General features: G+C 41.9%; 2 protein-coding genes and 1 long non-coding RNA gene across 3 annotated transcripts; 2 read left to right on the plus strand and 1 right to left on the minus strand.

Moving 5' to 3' along the window:
• Positions 1–4,955: 4,955 nt before the first annotated feature.
• LOC132091963 (uncharacterized) lies at positions 4,956–5,537 on the minus strand. The gene is made up of 3 exons (XR_009422178.1): positions 5,326–5,537; positions 5,203–5,235; positions 4,956–5,081 (listed from the first exon to the last, which is right to left on the minus strand). It is a non-coding gene; the product is annotated as an uncharacterized LOC132091963 (long non-coding RNA).
• A 2,452-nt stretch (positions 5,538–7,989) lies between these two features.
• LOC132091993 (uncharacterized) lies at positions 7,990–8,622 on the plus strand. The gene has a single exon (XM_059498040.1). The coding sequence runs from the start codon at positions 7,990–7,992 to the stop codon at positions 8,620–8,622; it is 633 nt and encodes a 210-aa protein (XP_059354023.1).
• A 6,553-nt stretch (positions 8,623–15,175) lies between these two features.
• Positions 15,176–15,835, plus strand: LOC132091994 (rho-related GTP-binding protein RhoQ-like). Its single transcript, XM_059498041.1, has one exon. It carries the CDS (start codon positions 15,227–15,229, stop codon positions 15,833–15,835), a length of 609 nt encoding a protein of 202 aa, XP_059354024.1. The 5' UTR covers positions 15,176–15,226.
• The last annotated feature ends 7,794 nt before the right edge of the window (positions 15,836–23,629 follow it).

Raw genomic sequence — 23,629 nt, forward strand, 5'->3', positions numbered from 1 at the left:
TCTCTCACAATGTTTTCCGTCTGAGCCAGGATGTATTTGGATCTATCATGAGACGTCACATAGCTGTCAACCAGACCAATCAGGGATTCGAGACAGATAGCTCGGGAATTTTTAGCATTCAGAGTTATGCCCTTAGCTTTCATGGAAACTTTACCTTTGACCGTCTCGAAAGCATACGATTTGGGACCGCTGGCACAGAAGGTAGTTATATGGTCATCGGGGTCTAATTCGCTCGTCAGCTCCCCTAAATTATCACCCAGAGGAGGCTCCCAGTCGCCGTCCCTAGACACGAATACGACACTGTCTGTGTCAGAGTATAGCAGTCGGTCGCCTAGTCTGTCCATCAATTCGTACAATTCCAGTTGGGCGTGTGCTGTAGTGAAAGCACCTACAAAAACATTCACGTCGCGCGCCTTGCAAACATCGTCTTTGTCGGGTTTATGCTGGACTAAAGCTACGTCGTCTGAGACGAATGAGAAATAGGCCAACGTGTCGGTGTTGCCAAAAATGATTCTGGTGAAATCTTCGGGCTCGCGCACCAGAATCATTTGAGGTAAGTTCGGTCTTAAAGAGAAGCGTCCCCACAAACTATTCAGAATTAATTTAGTGATCGCCCTTTGGGCGGGGTTGTACTTGTTTTTTCCAGGTCCAGTTGAATAGCCTCTTTTTCAAAATAGTCACGAATGTAAGCCTCTTTCTCCGCATCCGTGACGACGTTCGAAGGGTAGCCCGATGCTTGTTGTTTCAAACGCAAGAAGGTTTTTATGAATTCGGCAAACAACGTGTCTGACCGTTGTGGAAAATGCCAAACCTCGTCTATCTTGGCTATCACATAGCCCTTCTCGACGGCTTTTAAAAGCTCGATACTGACCCAACAGCCCAAGAGCGATCTTTCCTGGTCCATGTGGGTACAGCTCGAGGTCTGGTTTTGGTCTTGAGCGCAGGTTCTACATAGCGGAAACGTGAGTTTTCCTCGGGATCTGAAAGGGAGGACGGCGTGCAGTAAGTTGCGGGGAGGGTACACGGTGGCTTTGATAAGTCCGTAATAATTTTCAATCGGTTCGAAATCTGCGAAAATGATTTTGGGGTGTCCGATCGGGTAGCTTTTCCTGGCCTGACTGAAAGGGTACAGACTGGTGAAATCCAGATATCTTATTTTCTCATCGTCGCTCACTTTGTGGTATAGTTTATAGGCCTCCATAAAGCGCATCGCGCGGATTCAATCTCTCTGGGGCGGAATAATCGGCCATAAATTCTATCACGGAGGGATCAGTCTTTTTCATCCGATTCCATTTGCATTCCCACAGAACCTCGATTTGCAAACCATACGCGTTCCGGAGAATTTCAACCTTATCGTCAAACTGGTTCCTGAAAACCCCGTAGGGTACCCCCGTATTCTAAGCCGTGCCTGACGCCGTCCTGCTCGTAGTAGCCGTCTAAAAAGTACTTACCGTGATGAACGTCCACGTTTCGAGTCTTTTTTATATACTCGAGCCATTGGATCGAACCGCTTGAGTACGACTTATTCTGATGGATTCTGGCGAGATAATGTGTTTTGAAGACCCCCATTGCGCAGCTGGCGATCATCGTGAACCCAAAAGGGTCGCGCTGGGTGCAGTGTAGGAATGATGTCCTGTACTTCATGCATCCTTCACGCAATAACATTGCATAATTTTGTCAGGGTACGGTCCGACATAGTTCTCATTTTCCACCCTGTTGAAAAGATGGGGGAAATAGCCTTTTTCAGTCATCGTCAAGTCTAACGAAGCGGGCATTTTGGCGAGAGCGAATGGGAAAAATTAGTAGCTATCGATGTATTGTTGGGCAAATGCGTCGTCGTACATCAGGACTAGTTTGCACCCTTGCATTATGACCTCAAGCAGGATCCCTGCTTTGCAAAAATACTCCAGAATTAGAAAGGCGTCAAATATGGAGGCGTAATAAGCGCTGAAGTAGTAGCCTTTGTATCAGGGTTGTCTGAAGCGCTTGATTAGCTTAGCGATGCAGTCCTTACCATAGGCTGTAAATTTCTGACCTTTGAATGTCAGGGCAGAGACAAAATTAGCCACGTGGCGGCCATTTTCGTAACGCGTTTCAAAATCGTAAAAGATGTATTTTTCACATGGTTCCATAGGTTCTAGAGGTTGTACCCCATCGTCCATCAGACGCTCTCGACAATGCACACATTTGTCTGGGGCGCATATGTGTTTGGTTTTCTCATTGCCTGGTTTAACGTTGTAACGTCTGTTACATAGTTTGCAGTATTTGATCATATCACAGGCGGGGTATTCCTGACTGGGAGGTGGGGTTTTTTTATGCATTTTGAAACAATAATCCGATTTACAGTAACGCAAACAATCGGGGCAATGTATGATTCTTACAGGGAACCTGTAACATTCCGCATCAAAACAGATGTTGCAGGCGTGCTTACATCCATGCTCTCTGCGGCTGCTGTAAGATTTGTAGCAAAATTGACACACATATGTTGAACCGAGGAATGCCTTCAAACTCGTTATCATGTACTAGTGGTCGTCGTGGAGATACAGGAAGATAGTTTTTGGATAGGGTTTGTCGGAATTTTTGTAGGTTTCTAAGACCATGGCGTTAGATCTGTGAAATATGACGATTTTAATGCCTAGCGCTCGTTCAAACGAGGCTATGTCGCCGAGACCGATTCGGTCTTGGATTGAGAAGCCGACGCTGTTTTGGATGACGGTAGCCAGTTTTTCTAACTCACTCTAGGGGTGTTGGGGGTTAAGAAAATGAGTGAGACAGACGGAGAAGCACAAATTATTTGAAATATTGGTTGGGCAAAATAAACTTGTCTTTTTCCTTTTGATCACCTCATCAACAGCCAAGTCCACGAGTTTCCGACGTTATCCGCCGCCTTGTCTGTTCATGGCTACGGAAGCTTCAAATTCTACAGTTTGGTCAGATAGTAACTGGTCGTTGCTCTGTAAAACTTTTTCAATTTGATCCATAAACCCATCCACGTCGTAATTATTACCTTGGGTTAAAATCCCACTAACGGGGGTCTGTAAACTGGGAGCCGTCAATGTGATATTGATCACCGGAGAATTTTGGTCAAATTCCCTAGAGAAATTCACAATTCCAGTAAGCATGTCGTGTAAGCGGATGTGGTAAGAGGCCAAATCTGTAGAGTTAATCTCTCTCAGATTCGTAGTCCTTCTCAATGTCAGGCTATTGAAACGAGGTCGTGGTAAAACATGACATCCATTAACGTCCCCACCCTTGCGAATCAACCTATCAACGTCTGTACGGCTTAATCGAGTCTGTGTAGTAGGGTCAACATTACCTGATGCGGACGGTTGCGAAGTATCATTACTGGCTGGGGGCTCTGTGTTGTCAGGATCAGCCTCGGTACACGCTGCCGGTGGGCTGTTTAAAACACAGCCGTGTTGTACAACGGGATCGTTGTCTAGGCTTAGCAAAGGATCAAACAAATTCATATTTGGATTTACGGCTAATTCAAAAAGATCCAAAATAGTAGGGGATTCTAGATTAAACAAATACTGTTCTAAAGAGTCCGGCAGTATACTTAGCATTTCGATCTCATCTGGCGTCAGTTCTGTGGATGATTGGTCTGATTGACATAAATCATCTGACCCGTCCATTTTTAGATTTCAGACCAAAACACGTACTATTACAAAATCATAGAGTTAAAACAAGCATACATGAACTATTACAAATTTCATATAGTATAAAAAGCATACATGAACTATTATACATTTCATATAGTATAAAAAATCATAAATGAACTATTACAAAATCAGAATATAAAAAGCATATATGACTTGTTACAAAATCAGAGTATAAATGAAATATCGGATTATAGGTAAACGAAGTATAAAAAGCATACATGAAATATTAAAAATCATAGCAGACGTGCGATATATAATAATTACTTGAAATAGCAGATTATATGTAAACAAAGTATAGATGAAATATAAGAATTACTCGGAATACATCTATATTCAATTTGACTCCGTGGTCTCATCTATGATGGTGAGAATGAGGTGATGCAAAATGAGCACCAATTCCCGTTGGTATTGGCTCACCATACGATCATTTCTATCAAACTGCTGTTCGATCGTTGATCTCATAGCATTGACGCGATGGAATATTTCAATGGCCAGATCCTGAATAAAGCGATCCTGTGCATCGAATCGACTGCGTGTCTCGAGGTGATAGGCACGGAGCTCGCCGTGCAATGCGTCTAATCTGCTATGGGTTTCGATTTGTCTGTCACGAGACTCGCTGCGCAACACAATCAATTTGTTGTTAATATCATCTTGTACATCACGGAGTTCGACGTATTTGTTGTTTATGTCAACCTGTGCGTCGCGAAACTCTTGACCAAATGATTCTATTGAATTAATGGGCCTATGAGTCAGAGGCAGATCATCGAATGGTTCATCAACTGGCTGAGGCGCCAGCACTTCTTCCACTTCTATTTCTTCCGACGACGGTGAGCGAGAAGGATATGGTGTTTGACCCGCATTGGTGGTTGACACCTCGTCATGCTCGCTCGTCCAAGAACTCTGGTCCCAAGCATCGATTTGAGACGTCCCTCAGGTAGTCACGTCATCCTTATGGCTTCTACTCGAGTCTGTTGGGTGTAAAAATAAAAAATCTTAATGGCATGATTCCGTCAGAGTTTAAATGCAGATAATGTAGATAGTCTTACCATAAAACAGTGCGGTCTCAGGACTGGTCGCCGGGCTGTTTGGTGGTGTCAGACAAAGAGTTTTCCTCTCTGGAGAGCTCTCAGGACTGATCGCCGGGGTAAAACGATAAGCCTTTCTTGGTAGTTCATCGTTCGGTTCAGATCAGACCACCGCTGTAAAACGATAAGTCTTTCTTGGTGGTTCGTCGCCTGGTCCAGGACTGACCGGCGAGATGGGGCGATTCATTTTTCTAGGCTTCTTTCTTGCTGGTTCGCCGCCGGATCCTATTGGATTCTCGACGTGCGCTGGAGTGGAATCAGGTAGGATGTGAGGTTTGTCTGTTACGTTGACGGTGGGATCTTCATCGCCATCTTGCGTGAGATCGATAACTGTCTGGAAGCCGGGTTGGGTGATAAATTGTATGAAATTTAAAATTAGATTTCTCATAAACATAAAAAAAAATCTAAAATTTTGATTTCTCATAAAAAATGTTTGGAGATGGATCTTGTTTTACCATCGGCTGCGCTGTCTGGATCAATCGCGGTCACTGTGAAAAAAAAAAAAAAAAAAAGATTTATAAAAAGACAAATTTAAAATACGTTCATTTTAATTTATAAAAAGAATAGTTAATACGTACTTGCATGTATTAATACCGTCAAAGGCTTGCTGCTCAATATTTGAACCTGAGATAAAAAATAAAAAAACCTGTTATGATTTAAAACACATGGAGAGAGTTTTTATTTGCTAGTTTAATGAAGCACACACACACACAGAGACAGACTGTGACAAAGAAATCATGATGTCATAGCATTAAACCGCCAGCAGATGGCACAATTTTCACTATAACATGGTGTCATAACATTAAACCTCTGCAGATGGCATAATTTTCACTATAACAGGCTGTCATTTCACCCCAGTCTCGCAGAGGGAGTCATTTCACCGTCATATCATCAAAAATCCACAGAGGAAGCCGTTTCACTAAGAGCAGTTAGCAACCGGGAAAATGGTGCTGAGCTAGAACCGTGCATGCGCTTACAGCCCTGTGATGTCGTGTTCATAGAGGACAGACGGATAACGCGATGGGAAAACGTGGATTTAACGGACCCAGAATTGTTTTTCTGAAATCCTATACATAGCAAACTGAATTGAAGCACGGAAAGCTAAGCACATGTCAACAGGATGTCACCGTCTTTTCAAAATAAAAGTATTTTCAACAGGATGTCGTCATATTTTCTAAATAAAAGTATTTTTTCATACAAACAGTCTGGCAGTGATTGGGACATTAGATGTGTCGATATTAAGTCAAATAACACATACTTTATGAATATAGTGTTAAAATATCTCTATCAGCGGATGAAATAAAACAACAAAAAACTTGAAGAAAATTACAGGAATGAAATGTAATATGGTTTAAAGACACCATAGACTGTAAAAATAGCATAACATAGTTTGATCAATTAATAGTATTCAAAATATCTCTATCACCAGATAAAATAAGACAGCAAAACTTAAAGAAAATTACAGGAATGAAATGTAATATAGTTTAAAGATGCTTTAGACGGTAAAAATAGCATAACATACTTTGATCAATAAATAGTATTTAAATATCACTACCATCAGATAACATGAAATGATAAAATGCTCACTTTTATCGATTGTCTTGGAAAGCAAATGTCTTGGAGAGCCGTCCGAGAAAGTTTTCTGGTTCAAGTGATGGTTTGTAACACGTCAAATTGGATTTATAAAGCTGCCCGTGTGAAAGAAATCGGTGCTGAGTGACCGCTAGGTGTCATCCTTGTTCTATGAATGGATGTGTTCAATAGGTGGGAAGCTGAGCATGGGTCACGCGTGTCATCATAAATTTGAGGGCACAAGAGATGCTAGACGCGGACCAATCGTAATTCATAGATGCACCCGTCAGAAAACTGTCAAAAACATGCTACTCCTGCATGAGATACAATGGTTTTAATTAACAATGTCTTTAAAGATGATGTTGTAGCAAATTCCGAGGAGAGTGAACTGTTGCGTGCAAACACACACAGGGGCTGATTTTTGGAGCAGCGCGGGTCAGGAAAAGGTGTGTGAAAACACCTCCAGCTCTCTAAAAATGTAGAATGGATTGTGTTTATCTGAAACAGTCGTTTTCAGTATATTTTTTATAACCGTTTCATTTATAACCTTTTAAAAGAACAGAATGTTTTTCAACCTTAGTTAAATTGCTTTAGATTATGTATATAAATAACTAAAATATTTTTCAACTTTAGCTCTCTTCCATGGACACTGAGAACGCTCTCTCTGTCTGACAGCGTGTAGGCTCCTATGTTCTGAGACAGGGGTAAGGTCATTCAGAGAGAGTCCGACAGATGGAGCTGCGAGCCCATTTCACAAGCTGAAGGTTCTTTAAGGTAAGCCAATTGGTTTTAGTAAGCTTTTTATAACCTTTTAAAAGAATATAATGTTTTTCAACCTTTAATTGTTTTAGATTATATAAATTATAGGATGTTTTATATATATAATGTGAAATAACTGAAATGTTTTTTCAACCTTTGATTGTTTTAGATTATATAAATTATAGGATGTTTTATATATATAAATGTGAAATAACCGATCCCATTTATATACTGCTCAGGAATGTAATGGGAGGGGGCGCAGGCCTGTGACACGAGCCATATAACCACACACGCACACACATAACCCATATAACTGGGACAAAGTTCAAACAACCGGCAAAAAGCTTCTGTCAAAACCACATGATCGATGCATGGGAAGGTTTCCTATACCGCAAAACTACACGTCAAAAACTATGATTTAGAACTAATTAGGTCAATAGGGTAAAAGCTTCTGTCAAAACCACATGATCGATGCATGGGAAGGGGTCCATAGGTTAACCCATGAACTCATTCGGAAAGTTCAGCCCATCCATCATAAGGTCACCGGACGTTCAACCTGTCAAAAGGTCAAAGGTCAAAGTCGTAAATCATCTTGACATAAGCTGCATTATAAGTACTACTGAGGAGGACTACTCGAGTGTGTTGTTCGTTGATTGTGGTTTTATTGTGTCTGTATGGATTCTTGATCATAACAGATGCTACTCAAGGACAAACCACAGGTGAGAAGATCTGTTGACTTAGGCCTACACAGCCTGAAGAAATGCAGAAATTAGTTAAACTATCTCTGAATGTAGGATTAGGAATGGGTGGTATAGGTGTTAAAACCCTTGATTTGAAGTGGATAAATGTAAAAACAGTATTACGGTTTAAGACCCTTTGCATAACCCCTGATAATTAAGTGTGGATTATTAATGGACTTAAGTGGTCAGGGAGGAGGCAAGGGGGACGGCAGTGGTCAGGGAGGAGGCAAGGGAAGTGATCAGGCAAGTGGAAGTGGTCAGGGAGGAGGCAAGGGAGATGGCAGTGGTCAGGGAGGAGGCAAGGGAGACGGCAGTGGTCAGGGTGGTGGAAAGGGCCAGGGAGATGGCAAGGGAAGTGGTCAGGGTGGTGGAAATGGCCAGGGAGGAGGCAAGGGATGTGGCAGTGGTCAGGAAGATGGCAGTGGTCAGGGAGGAGGCAAGGGAGACGTCAGTGGTCAGGGAAGTGGAAGTGGTCAGGGAGGAGGCAAGGGGGACCGAAGTGGTCAGGGAGGAGGCAAGGGGGACCGAAGTGGTCAGGGAGGTGGCAAGGGAAGTGGTCAGGGTGGTGGAAATGGCCAGGGAGGTGGCAAGGGATGTGGCAGTGGTCAGGGAGGAGGCAAGGGAGAAGGCAGTTGTCAGGGAAGTGGTCAGGGAAGTGGTCAGGGTGTCGGAAATGGCCAGGGATGTGGAAATGGCCAGGGAGGAGGCAGGGGAAATGGTCAGGGAAGCGGAAATGGTCAAGGAGGAAGCAAGGGATGCGGAAATGATCAGGGAAGTAATCGAGGTCATGGATGTGGTCTTTGAAACTTTCATAGGAATTTTGCATAACACCTATTGGAGATCTTTTCCTTTCCGTGCTTTGTTTATATGGCATGGCTTTTCCATTTTTGCTCAAACTGTTTGCAAATAATAAATCGCTTTTATTGAAGAGTTGGCCTTTTTCGTTTGGCTATTTTCTCTCTCAAATGCTTTCTGGCATCGGTCCTTCATGGAAGTTCCTCTCCCTGAGACCTGGGGGCTGTGTCATAAAAGATCCTAAAAAAGCTGGGATTAGAGTCCAAAACCTGACTCTATAGTCTAATCAATTGGGACTTAAGATGTTTGATAAACGACAATTTTTCTCACAATCCCACTTACTTGATCCAGGTTCAATGAGTCAGGACAACACCACTCCCTTATTCTAAAGCAGCCCTTAATTTCTCGCTCATGAGTTAGTGGCGTTTTACGGGTGCATCTCAATGAATTAGAATGTTATGGAAAAGTTCATTTATTTCAGTAATTCAACTCAAATTGTGAAACTTGTGTATTAAATTAATTGCAGAGGAAATGGTGTGAGTCTTTGGTTCTTTTAATTGTGGTGATTTTGGCTAACATTTAAAAAGAACCCACCAAACAATCTCAACAAATTAGAATATGGTGACATGCCAATCAGTCAACTCAAAACCCCTGCAAAGGTTTACTGAGCCTTTAAAATGGTCTCTCAGTTTGGTTCACTAGGCTACACAATCATGGAGAAGACTGCTGATCTGACAGTTGTCCAGAAGACAATCACTGACACCCTTCACAAGGAGCCACAAACATTCATTGCCAAAGAAGCTGGCTGTTCACAGAGTGCTGTATCCAAGCATGTTAAAGTTGAGTGGAAGGAAAAAGTGTGGAAGAAAAAGATGCACAACCAACCAAGAGAACCACAGCCTTATGAGGATTGTCAAGCAGTCTGTGATGATGTGGGGTGCAATGTCATCTACTGGTGTTGATCCATTGTGTTTTTGAAAACCAAAGTCACTGTACCAGTTTACCAAGAATTTTTGAAACACTTCATGTTTCCTTGTGCTGACCATTTGCTTGTCCTTGTGAATTTTGGAGCACTTCATTCTGCCCACACTGCTAAAAGCACCAAAAGTTGGTTAAATGTCTATGCTGTTTGTGTGTTTGAATGGCCAGCAAACTCACCAAACCTAAAGCCCAGAGAGAATCTATGGGGTATTGTCAAGAGGAAAATGAGAAACAAGAAACCAAAAAATGCAGATGAGCTGAAGGCCACTGTCAAAGAAACCTGGGCTTCCATACCACCTCAGCACTGCCACAAACAGATCACCTCTATGCCACGCCGAATTGACGCAGCAATTAAAGCAAAAAGAGCCCCTACCAAGTATTGAGTACATGTACAGTAAATGAACATACTTTCCATCAATTCACACATTTTTTTGGTCTTATGAAGTATTCTAATTTGTTGAGATACTGAATTGTTGGGTTTTTGTTAAATGTGAGCCACAATCGTCAAAATTAAAAAAAACAAAGACTTAAACTACTTCAGTCTGTGTGCACTGAATTTATTTAATACACAAGTTTCACAATTTGAGTTGAATTACTGAAATGAACATTCTAATTTATTGAGATGCAACAGTATATTCAGTTTTTAAATATTTTCTCTATTTTTATTTAAATTAAATGCCTTTCTGATCTGATATGAGATAGGAAAATGAGAAGCATAGAACAAGTTTGGTGAAGGGCGGCCTGAACTCGATCGTGTCAAAATCATTCATCACACGTCTTTTATCTGCTGCTACTGATATTACAGATGAATGGGAATCTTTTGCAGTACTGTTTATTGCAGCCAGTCATTGGTGGGTGGAGTTATTTTAAATAGTCCCTGCCAATAAATTATTTATGTTATATTACTTCAATATTTGTATAATTCAATATCTTTAAAATAATCTGTACTGTATAAAGCACTATAGAGATGGTGAAATCAATTGACTTGACTGGAAACGTGCTTTAGAGATTAAAGTACAATTTATGTCCAACTTTCGAAAATGTTTTTAGATAGGTGATAGTTTGTAGTTTACAGTAACATGTATGTATAAAAGTGTTTTATAATTACCATTCCCCACCTCCAGTTCACGCATGAATTTGAAGATGAAACATTACATGGAGCGCGTTGCATTCTGAGAAACAGTATCCCATGCAGTGTCTTCAGATGCATACATTAAACCACAAATGTGTGTTCCTCTTATCATATAAAAAAGTGATAAAATAAAACTTAATTCCCACCATATTTCTGATATTATCGATCAATCTTTTCAGATTAATTTTGATCGTTCACTTTTATTTTAAATCCGCAAGTGCAGAGCACCTGCATTGTGTTAGCACTCGTTAGCCTGTCATTAGTGTTTTCATTCATACCTATCGCCGTTTTCATTTCTCCTCTCCTTTCTCTTGCTACTCTCTCTCGCTCCAGTTTTTCACAAGTTCATCAAACAACTGTGGTAAGAATATTTCATCAAGCACGGTGAGTAATGGCTTCTCCTGCTACTGTTATTTGCACCTCTTGTCACATGTACACAGTTTATCTATCTCTGTCGCTGATGAGGGATTCACATGTGGTAAATGCAGGGAAATAGTTAGGCTGACAGAAGATTTCAGAATTAGAGACACGCATCCAAACTTTAATTGAGGACAGTAAGAATGTTAGGGCTCTAGATACGGCTCCTGCAACAGAGCCCCTGCAGCTGGGCAACTGGGTGACAGTGAGGCAGCATAGTCGCGGGTCAAAACACCGCACTACGTTTCCGATCAAAACTTTAAACAGGTTCCCCCACTCAGTGATGCACCCACTGTGAAATCTGATGAAAGTGCTCTAGTTATTGGTGATTCTATTGTACGGAATGTGAATATAGAGACACCAGCGACCATAGTCAAATGTTTACCGGGAGCCAGAGTGCCTGACATCTTGGCAAATTGAAAAGTGCTGACTAATGCTAAACGTAAATACAGTAAGATTATTATTCATGTCGGCGCTAATGATGTTGACTTCGCCAGTCGGAGATCACTAAAAATAACATTAAAGAGGTGTGTGAACTTGAAAGCACGATGTCAGACACTGTAATATGCTTTGGTCCCCTGCTTACCATGGTGATGAGATGCATAGCAGATTGTCATCACTCAATGGCTGGATGTCTAATTGGTGGCTGCAGAATAACATAGGTTTCATAGACAATTGGACAAGCTTTTGGGGCAGACCTGACCTGTTGAAAAGAGATTGCCTTAATCCCTCCTGGGGTGGCGCTGCTCTTCTATCTAGAAATATGGCACATAGTCTTAGAGGTCAGTTATTTCTCAGCACATAGAAACTCTTTCACCTAGATATCACACTATAGAGACTTGTGTCTGTTCCCAGAACTAGAAAATACAAAAAACGTCCAAACCAATTTAAGAGTAACAATTTAATTGAGGTTCAACAAATAAAAAACAGATGCAATACGGATAAACAAATGATAAAGCTTGGCTTATTGAATATCAGATCCCTTTCTACGAAATCACTTTTTGTAAATATTATGATCACTTATCATAATCTAGATGTGCTCTGTTTGACAGAAACCTGGCTAAAACCTGATGATTACATTATTTTAAATGACTCCACCCCCTAAGATCACTGTTATAATCATGAGCCGCATCCAAAAGGCAAAGGGGAGGTGTTGCTTCAATTTATAACAATGTTTTCAGGATTTCACAGAGGGCAGGCTTGAAGTATATCCTGTTTGAAGTAATGGTGCTTGTTCTGCCCTTCAGACATTTAAGTTAAATTTTTATGCTTTTAATTTGGTGTACTTTCAGTTTCATGCAGACTCTTATTTTGACGTTTACTGTTTACTGAGCAAAAATAAAGTAAAAAAGAAAACGCATAAAAAAATGCAATAGAAACGGTAGACTAGTTAAATTTCTTCAGAGAAAATTAATCCTGCATGTTGATTCCCCAGCAGAAGCATCGCTTGTATGTATATAATCTTTGTTCTGACCAAGTTAACTTTTAAGCATTTGAGTTTGTGCTGTAAAAGTAATGTTCATGAAAGCTAAATGGCTTAGCTATTTACAGTATTTTGCCATTTGTTTTCTAGTTTCACTCTCTCGTTTTTCATTATTCATCTCATATGTATGGATTCAGTACAATATGAAGAAAATAAATCTGCATAAAAAGAACTCTGGATTTCTTCATGTGAAGTTGTTACACCTCAGCGAGAAAAGTACAGTGATAAAGTGTAATCCAGCTGAAGTTTCAACGTCCTGAGAACCAAGAAAGAGTAAAATGGAATCAAAAAAGGACTGACAATGCATCTGCGTGCACAAGAAGATCAAAGAGCTCTCACTCGTCATCATCGAGTGCAGCAGTAAGTGCACGCGGTAAAGCAGAGGCGGCGAAGGCACGAGCAGCGTTTACCGAGAAAGAAGCAGAGCTGAAGGTACAAAGGGCAGAGAAGGAAGCAGAGCTAAAATTAGGAAAAGCAAAGCTGGAAGCCGAACTAGGCGCACTTGAACTTCAAAGATAGGCAGCTGTGGCTATTGCCCAAGCTGAGGCATTAGAAGCAGCTGAGCTAGATATAGAAGGTTCAAGTAAGACCAATGTATCTTCTCAAGCAAATTTACTAAAGTAATCCTCCAGTAGAAGGCAAACTACAGTTAGTGGATGGGCAAGAAGAGGTAGAAACCCTTAACTGCTAGATCCGATTACTTTTCTTCTCTTTTAGAAGAAAACAAACATAACCCCAGGTATTTATTCAATACAGTGGCTAAATTAACGAAAAGTAATGCCTCAACAAGTGTTGACATTTCCACAGCAGTAATGACTTTATGAACTACTTCTAAAATCGATATTATTAGAGATAAAATTGCAACCATTCAGCCGTCAGCTAGTGCACAAGTGCAGTATGGAGTACCTCAAGGCTCAGTACTAGGGCTGCTACTCTTCACGCTTTATAGGTTACCCTTGGGAGATATCATCAGGAAACATGGTGTTAGCTTTCACTGTTATGCTGATGATACTCAGCTCTATATTTCTTCACGGCCCGGTGAAACACACCAATTTGAAAAACTAATGGAATGCATAGTCGATATAAAAAACTGGATGACGAGTAATTTCTTAGTAACATATCCTATAGAAAAGCATTAAAAACTGCTAGATCCGATTACTTTTCTTCTCTTTTAGAAGAAAACAAACATAACCACAGGTATTTTTTCAATACAGTGGCTAAATTAACGAAAAATAAAGCCTCAACAAGTGTTGACATTTCCCAACACCACAGCAGTAATGACTTTATGAACTACTTTACTTCTAAAATCGATACTATTAGAGAAAAAATTGCAACCATTCAGCCGTCAACTACAGTATCACATCAGACAGTGCACTATAGACCCCCTGAGGAACAGTTCCACTCATTCTCTACCATAGGAGAGGAAGAATTGTATAAACTTGTTAAATCATCTAAACCAACAACATGTATGTTAGACCCTATACCATCTAAGCTCCTAAAAGAGGTGTGTGACGAGTGGGGCGGGGCCGAGGGATGTGGGAACACGAGCGAGGCCGGTGGAGTGTTTGGGAAATCACCACCGGTCTTGAGTCCCACAGAGGAGATGGAAGGATATAAAACTGGAGCGACAACAGTGAAGGACGAGAGAGGACCAGGCCTGGGCTTTAGTTTTATGTTTTGGTTTTATTTTGTGCGCATCAGTCGTCCGTGAGGGGCTGATGTGCTGTTTTGTGTTTATTTTGTGATTATTAAAGTTTCATTTGATTGTCCGCCGGTTCCCGCCTCCTTCTTCCCGAAGATTATGGAGTTTTTATTATTACAGTGGTGTCGAAGCCCGGGAGAAGGAGGGACGCACTGCTGAAGATCCCTCGCTGCTGTGGTGAATCCGCGGTGCCATCGAGCAGGCGAGGAGTGTGCCGCCATGGACGCTCGAGGCGGTGGGCTTGAGTGAGTTGCCGTCCACCGGGCGGCGGAGGAGTGTCGTGCCGTCCACCGAGGGCCGTCCAGTGCCACCGCCAGGCACCGTGGAGGAGATCGCGCAGCTGGTGGAGGGCCAAGCAGCAGTGCGTCTGGGAACCGGAATTTTCCCCCCGGAGGGAGGGGGGGGTAGAGCGCAGTCTCGAGGGTACCCCCCGGCCTGCGAGGGGTGATGGGGGTATGTGACGAGTGGGGCGGAGCCAAGGAACACGAGCGAGGCCGGTGGAGTGATTGGGAAATCCGCGACACCTGCGACCCACCACCGGTCTTGAGTCCCACAGAGGAGATGGAAGGATATAAAACAGGTTTTTTCTAAAAAAAAACAAAAAAAACAAGTTATTACCCCGCCTATGTCGCAAGTCAATCCGTGTTGGGCTCAAGAGTCAGAGGAGGTGATACTGGGGTTTGTAAAGTAGGGAAAGTGGAACAGCGGTGAGGGCGTATTTCAGGTTGATGTTTTGACATGAGGCTATGTTTGTTGTTTGCTTAAATCTCACGGAAGCGGCACGCGCTCGTCGTGTGCCAATACTGAGAGGGGGAAAACCTCAGTTAATGCCAAACTTGGGAAGCGGGATATATCTCTAGCAGCTGAAGATGGTGAATTCAAGTGTTTTATTATTGTCATGGCAAACGGAACCGGCAGCATCATGTTGAAATGTGTGGTCGTCGGCGACGGCACCGTTGGAAAAACTTGTCTGCTGATGAGCTACGCCAACAACGCCTTTCCTGAGGAATACGTGTCCACTGTCTTTGATCATTATGCAGTGAGTGTGAGGGTTGGGGGAAAACAGTACTTTCTAGGACTGTATGACACTGCGGGCCAGGTGGACTATGATCGCCTGCGACCCCTGTCCTACCCTATGACAGATGTCTTCCTCATTTGCTTCTCCGTGGTGAATCCAGCCAGCTTCCAGAACGTGAGAGAGGAGTGGGACCCTGAGCTGCAGAAGTATGCACCTAACGTCCCTTACTTGCTCATTGGTACTCAGATTGACCTGCGGGATGATCCCAAGACTATTGCCAAGCTGAACGATGTGAAGGAAAAGCCCATTGTGACAGAACAGGGCCAGAAGCTAGCCAAGGAGATTGGTGCCTGCTGTTATGTTGAATGCTCAGCACTGACACAGAAAGGCCTGAAGACTGTGTTTGATGAGGCCATTATAGCCATTCTGGCTCCTAAGTTCTGGCTACTGTATTTCTGTGTCTGGCTTATTAAGCACAAGTTCATTTAAGAGACCAAACCCAGACAAGCCTAAACAGCACAACCAAACCCATGGGTCATTTACAGAAGTAAGACTTTTTAACCTCAAATAGGGAAACTCGGCATCTCAATTTGGCTTGCAAAACATAAACTAAAGCCCAGGCCTGGTCCTCTCTCATCCTTCACTGCCGTCGCTCCAGTTTTATATCCTTCCATATCCTCTGTGGGACTCAAGACCGGTGGTGGGTCGCAGGTGTCGCGGATTTCCCAATCACTCCACCGGCCTCGCTCGTGTTCCCACATCCCTCAGCCCCGCCCCACTCGTCACAAGGTGCTCCCAGAAGTCGTTGATCCTCTTCTGACTATTATTAATTCCTCATTGTCATTAGGATATGTCCCCAAAACCTTCAAACTGGCTGTTATTAAGCCTCTCATCAAAAAACCACTACTTGACCCCAAAGAACTAGTTAATTATAGACCAATCTCGAATCTCCCTTTTCTGTTCAAGATACTAGAAAAGGTGGTATCCTCACAATTATATTCCTTCTTAGAGAAAAATGGTATATGTGAGGATTTCCAGTCAGGATTTAGACCGTATCATAGTACTGAGACTGCTCTCCTTAGAGTTACAAATGATCTGCTCTTATCATCTGATCGTGGGTGTATCTCTCTATTAGTTTTATTGGATCTTATTGCATTATTGACACACTGTTTTCCTAGTGAATGTTGTTCAGTTGCTTTGACACAATGTGTATAACACAGCGCCGACAAAGCCATTCTTCAGCAACCATGCTAAATTCAGGGATGAAACCCAAATCAGCACACCACTTAATGGAGGTCATAAGGGTCTGGTAAGATATGATGGACATCATACAACACCCATTAGAGGCTGTGGACTTCACACAATACACATTAGAGACGGTGGACTTCACACAACACCTTCATGAGACAACGGATGCCCCACAAAACCCAAGACAAAACAACAGCCTCACAAATCACCACGTAAAGCAACAGCGCCATCATACGTGCCTGTGTATGCACCACCCATCTCAAGCGTAATACCTGAAACGGAACACCTGGCACCATACCTGGCTCATCATGATATAGTGAGTACAAGTCTCTTCCGATTCGATGATAAACTTGAAAATTATTTAGCATGGCAGTCATCATTTAAGCAATGCTACTACAGGCTTAGGACTCACCTCCCCCGAAATGTTAGATTTGCTGATTAAATGGCTTGGACCAGAGTCTGTGAAACACATCAAAAGGATTCGCTCTGCCCAGATAGCAACATTGTGTCGGCCCAGATCCGGCCCACATCTGGCACCCATGGAAAGATGATCTGGCCCACATGCAGCGTGGAATGATGGCACTTGGGCGGACCGCTCCTGTTTGCCAGAACTGAGCCACAAGCAGGCCATAGCAATGCCATATGTCAGCCAAGAGTAAAGAAATTAACCAGAACTGGACCTTATCTGAGCCACAAAATCTGTGTGTATTAAATATGAAGTAATTTCAGCCTTAATAAGCCTGTTAACAAGCAGAATCACTGAAGGAAAGAAGAGAACAGAAAAACAGAAGAGCAGAAACACAAGAACTACAACTGACTTCAGCCACAACCTTAGATGAAATCAACTGAAGATAAAAGAAGACATTAAATCTCTCAAGATCTCAGCAGAGGAGGATTAAACAACTCCACAAACAGCTCTACCAGCTTCTCTTATTACTAACCAGATTGACTTTATTTATGTTAGACATCTACAAAAGTTTTTTTATTGAGAATTAACAGAGGTTTAACTCTAATGTGTTTCACCATAACAGTGATTAGTGTTTCCATTAGTTGGGCTCTTAACTCTTATTATATAGTTTGTCTTTTTTGGCCACTGTGACAGTGTGTTTGTTAAACACATTTGCAGCTTCAAAGAAAGCTAGAGTGACATGATATCAAGTGTCGGCTGTTATCTGTTGATGGTTTTTTAATCATCATGAAGTACAATGGTTCATTGATGTTTTTTTTTTTAATAGAACAATTATGTTGTTCCAGTAATACATTCATATTACAAACCCTGTGTTTCTGCCGCATGAGATCCAGCAGTATTATAACAATCAGTTAAAATATTTTAACAAACATGAGTTTAAAAAACTAATTTATGCTGACACACACAGATATAAACAATCAGCACATGAATCTCAATAATGGTGACAATCAAAAATATTTAGATAAACTGATCAATTCAGAACTTCACTGAAAAGCTACTGTCACAACAAAAACAAAATATAAGTAAATATTTAGAATTAAACATAATAATAGGACAATTCAGCTGCATAATTTATTCATGTTGCAATGCATGCTGGGAGTTTTGTACTATGCTAATACCCAGCATGCATTGCAGCAAGGTACATTTGATTGTCACCATTGTTGAGATTCATGTGCTGATTGTTGATGTCTGTGTGTGGCATCATAGATTGAATTCTTTATAATCGTTAAAAACTTCTAACTGATTGTTGTAATATTGCTTGACCTCATGCTGGAGAAACACTTTGCAAATCAGCATGTTTCATGAGAATTATAAAATCATCAACAGATAACCAGCATCACCTGACCTCAATTCTCTTTAGCTTTCTTTGATGCCGCAAATGCGTTTAACAAACACACTGTCACAGCAGCCAAAAAAGACTTAAGATAAAATAAGAGTTAGGAGTCCAACTAATGGAAACGCTAATCACTGTTATGGTGACACACATTAGAGTTAAACCTTTCTTAATTCTCAATAAAACTTTTGTAGATGTCCAACAGAAATAAAGTCAGTCTGGTTAGTAATAAATGAAGCTGTTAATGCAGTTTGTGGAGTTGTTTAATCCTCCTCTGGTGAGATCTCCAGAGATTTAATGTCTTCTTTTATCTTCAATTGATTTCATCTAAGGTTGTGACTGAAGTCAGTTGTAGTTCTTGTGTTTCTGCTTATCTCTTTCTCTGTTATTTTCTTTACTTCAGTTATTCTGCTTTTTAATAGGCTTATTAAGGCTGAAATTCATATTTAATATATAAACCGATTTTGTGGCTCAGATAAGGTCCAGTTCTGGTTAATTTCTTTACTCTTGGCTGACAATGTGGCATTGCTATGGCCTGCTTGTGGCTCAAATCTGGCAAACAGGAGCGGTCAGCCCAAGTGCCATCATTCCACGCTGCATGTGGGCCAGATCATCTTTCCATGTGTAGCACCTCTAACCTGAATTAGAATAATAGCTATATATCTATTACCTAGGCTCTGAGCAGTAATTGACAAGACTCACAAGGAGACGTGACCTTTTTTTTTTTTAAACAGAACAGCTGGCAGGTTTATTACACAATCACTGTGCAACACACTATACACAGAATTATTTTCTCTTACATTAGAGAATACCCCAAAATAAAATAGAGCTCTTTCATTTAGGAAAAAAATAGGAAAACAAAATAAATTGTCCTTGGGAAAATAAGAGAACTGTTCAAATCACTCTACAACTATGCTTCATACAAGTCTGTTCGACTAGAGACCATAGTTCGCATTGACAAATTCAAAACATAGTACAAAATAAAACAATAGCATTTATTTTCCTAAATAAATGTTCCTTACAGGATTAATGCATTTTTTAATCATAACATATAATGAACTGTATGCTATTAAGCTATTAAACAACATGAAATGAATGCATTATTTCCCCATTAGTCATTTTACAACAGTTAAACACATTTAGAACCCAGTACTTAGCTGAATGCTCAGTTTAACAAAACACAAAATTCACACATTATGAGCTAAGTGCAATATAAACATCTTACAATACTCTCGAGTCTCATGTCACTCCGATTGGTTTTATTATAATAGCATGAGATCTTAAAACCTAATATTGTTTACTGATAACATCACCTCGTGTTAGCTAGCAATATGGTAAGCTAATGAGCACACTGAAACAATAGAAACTCACCGGAGGTTTCAGCAGAAAACACGATAAAGAACACCGTAAACCGTCTCCAACAATGCAATTGTTACTGCCGCGGGTTACTAGTAAAAGATCATCTTATCCACACAACTCCTGATTAGAATTGACCAGATATTACTGTTTTTCGATCTATTTTCGCCACGTGAACTAGAGCTTTCTTTCTAATGCAACTTGATACAAAATAGAATCCCCCAATGACGAATGCAAAAAACAGTGCTAGTGCACCCTCTACTGGCATCATGTAATTTGACACTCGACTAGTTAACCCTTTAGTGACAACATATTCTATATGGGTTACACACTCCCCTCCTAAATCAGCATGAGTCCCTTCATATGCTATAATATTCTGGCTCAAACACTTATAAGTTCTTTATGTTCATATTCACTAAATATACTGAGTGTTTGGTTGAAACTATCTAAAAGGTTTTGAGCAAATGAGATGAGGGGTTTTCCCAACTGTGGGTAGTGGAATCGGCCCGGTGCTCGCCTTGACCTTTCAGATCGACGTACAGACGTGTCGTCCACAACTTCTCCAAGTACTTCCTCATCTTGTTGATCACAACCGTCAGGGATTTCAATGTCAGTTTTCTGTACTCCTATCTTATTATTTCCATCTTCTGGATCACCAAAATCCAACAAGGGAACATCATCATCTTCCAGAGTGATAGCTGACATCACATTGCCTGGCTAAGGCAAGATCTCCGCATCCTCAGTAGAAGGTTGTTCAACAGTAGTCTCTGGCTGGATTTCTCCAGCCTCTTCAAGACATGCCTCTGCTTCTTTTGCCGGCAATGCCATCTCATTACCTGCCAAGAGCTCCTCTGGAGACTGGGGTGGTAATGTCTTGCTCAAATCACTCTTTCCGGGAAAATGGGCAGATGTATCCAGCTTTCTTTAAATGTCGTATACATTTGTGAACCTTTCCTCAGTAAAGACTGAGGATTTCACAGGAAAGACGGTGTAGTCATCTTCAGACTCACAATCTTCCTCTTCTTGCTGCTGAGGAGAATTTTGTCGTGTCCTGGGACGATGTGTGGCCCTTGGCTTATCTGGTTAATCTTCTTCAGCTTCATACAACTGCCCACATGGTAACAGAAGATCCCTGTGCAGAGTGCGGATTGGACCATCTTGATTTACTGGCTGAACCATGTACACAGGTAAATCTCCCATCTGTTTCAGAACACAGTACGCTGCAGACTCCCACTTGTCAGCAAGTTTGTGCTTGTTCCGTAGCCGGACGTTCCTGACCAGGACTCTATCCCCCACTTAAAGGGTAGATTCTCGGACCCTCTTATCAAAACGGCGTTTGTTCCTGTCAGCAACTTTCTGTGAGTTTTCAATGGCTATTTGATAACTCTCCTCTAACCTAGACTTGAGATTCCGCACATATTGTGAGTGAGATGCTGGTTTCCCCTCTCTGACAGGTAAACTGAATGCAATATCTATAGGCAACCTGGGTTGTCTCCCAAACATCAGCTCATAGGGTCAAACCCTGTAACCTCATTCCTGGTACAGTTGTAGGCATGTGTGAGTGGTTTTACAAAGTCCCGCCAGTGACTCTTCTCCTTATCCTTTAGGGTACCCAACATGCCAAGAAGGGTGCGATTGAACCACTCAACCGGATTTCCTCGCGGGTGATAGGGACTGGTCCGCACTTTCTTGATGCCAGCTATGGCACAGAGCTCTTTAATAGTATGAGACTCAAAGTCCCTGCCCTGATCACTATGCAGGCGTTCAGGAAACCCATAATGCACCAGGAATTGCTCCCACAGGCACTTTGCAACAGTAGTAGCCTTTTGGTCTTTAGTAGGTATGGCTACTGCGTAGTTTGTAAAGTGGTCTGTGATGACCAGGATGTCTTTAGTGTTATGGGTGTCAGGCTCAAGTGATAAGAAGTCCATGCAAACCAATTGCATTGGCCTAGATGTCTGGATACTAACAAGAAGTGCTGCTTTTTCAGGCAGAGTCTTTCTTCTAACACATCGTCCACATGTTTTGACCCTGTGCTCGATGTCAGCAGCCATTCGTGGCCAATAGAATCTTGACCTTACTAAGTCAGTTGTACGCTCTATCCCCATATGCCCCATGTCGTCATGAAGACAAGTGAGTACAGTTGCCCTGAGTGACTCTGGAAGTACGAGCTGATAGGATGATCTCGCATTTCAAGACGCTTCCACTCTTTAAGCACCAGCTTGAGTTCAGGGGAGTCAGGACTGATGTCACTGGGTACTTCGTCTCCAGCTTTTAACCAGTAAATGACATGGTTGATGATCGGGTCAGCTTCCTGTCGTTCTCTGAGTTCCACTTCACTAAAGGTGGGTACAGTTTCATGTCCTATTAAGTCTTCTTCACCATAGATGTCTGGTACAGCCTCAGCTTGGAGAGCCAGAGATTCAACCAACGTAAGGGAAGGTAAGTAGTTGTCTGGCTCTCTTAGAAGGTGTTTGTGACATACAGCTGTAACCACATCTGCAGGTAAGTTTAGATGATCAGCTGATGATGCCAAATGATGTGATGTGAACTGTTTTATCCTTTCTTTCTCTTCCAGTTCAGCGTCATCATCAACCAACATACCATGGGGTCGCCTAGAGAGGCCGTCGGCATCCTGATTGCTCTTTCCAGCCCTATACTTGATGTTAAAATTGAATGTGGAAAGGGCTGCAAGCCAACGATGACTAGCGGCATCTAGTTTTGCTGAGGTGAGTATGTAGGTTAACGGATTGTTATCCGTTACGACAGTGAAGGTATTGCCATAGAGATAATCTTGGAACTTCTCTAGAATTGACCATTTTAAAGCTAGAAACTCCAGCTTGTGTGCTGGATACCTCGCCTCGCTACTTGAAAGGCCCCTACTGGCATAGGCAATGACCCGTGTTTGTCCGTCCTGCTCCTGATATAAAGCAGCCCCTAAACCAGTAGTGCTAGCATCTGTGTGCAAAGTATATGGTAGCTTTGGATTTGCAAACCCCAGGATTGGAGAGGAGGTCAGCTTTTCTATTATGCACTCAAAAGCTTCCTGACAAGCAGGTGTCCATCTTTCTGCGAACGGCTCTTTTGGGTTGTAATACTTCCCTTTACATGTCGTCATCTTCTGACTTTTTTTGAGAGGTGGGTATCCAGAAGTGAGATTGTTTAGTGGCTTAACTATCTTGGAATAGTCCTTCACAAAACGACGATAATAGCCAGAAAAGCCTAAAAAGGACTTCAGTTCTTTAAGACTCTGGGGCTTTGGCCAGGTTTCAGTGCACTGACTTTCCCAGGGTAAGTCTCCACACCATTTCTTGAGACGACATGTCCGAGGTAATGCACAGAAATTTGAAAGAATTTGCATTTCTCGGGGGAGAGTTTGAGACCATTTTCTCTTAGCCGTTGCAGTACATGCAGAAGTCTGGCTTCGTGTTCCTCCAGGGAGTCTGAGAACACGATTAGATCATCAAGGAACACTAGCACCTCCTTCAGGTTAATGTCACCCATACATTTCTCCATTAACCGTTGGAAGGTGCTAGGCGCATTGGTTATTCCCTGTGGCATCCGATTGAACTCCCAAAAGCCCAGGGGGTACACGAAAGCAGTCTTGGCTTTGTCACACTCCTCCATGTCGATTTGGTAATAGCCTGACTTGAGGTCCATCACCGAAAACCATTTTGACCCTGTAAGGGCAGAAGATGTTTCTTCCAGGTTTGGTAATGCATAAGCATCCTTTATGGTCTGCAGGTTAAGCTTACGGTAATCGACACAAAGGCGGACATCACCATTCTTTTTCCTTACAACAACGATGGGTGAAGAGTAAGGGGACTCTGACTCTCGTATCACACCAGCTTCCAGCAGTGATTGCAAGTGTTTCCTC

Source organism: Carassius carassius, chromosome 18, assembly GCF_963082965.1.
Source record: "Carassius carassius chromosome 18, fCarCar2.1, whole genome shotgun sequence".
Classification (NCBI taxonomy): Eukaryota; Metazoa; Chordata; class Actinopteri; order Cypriniformes; family Cyprinidae; genus Carassius; species Carassius carassius.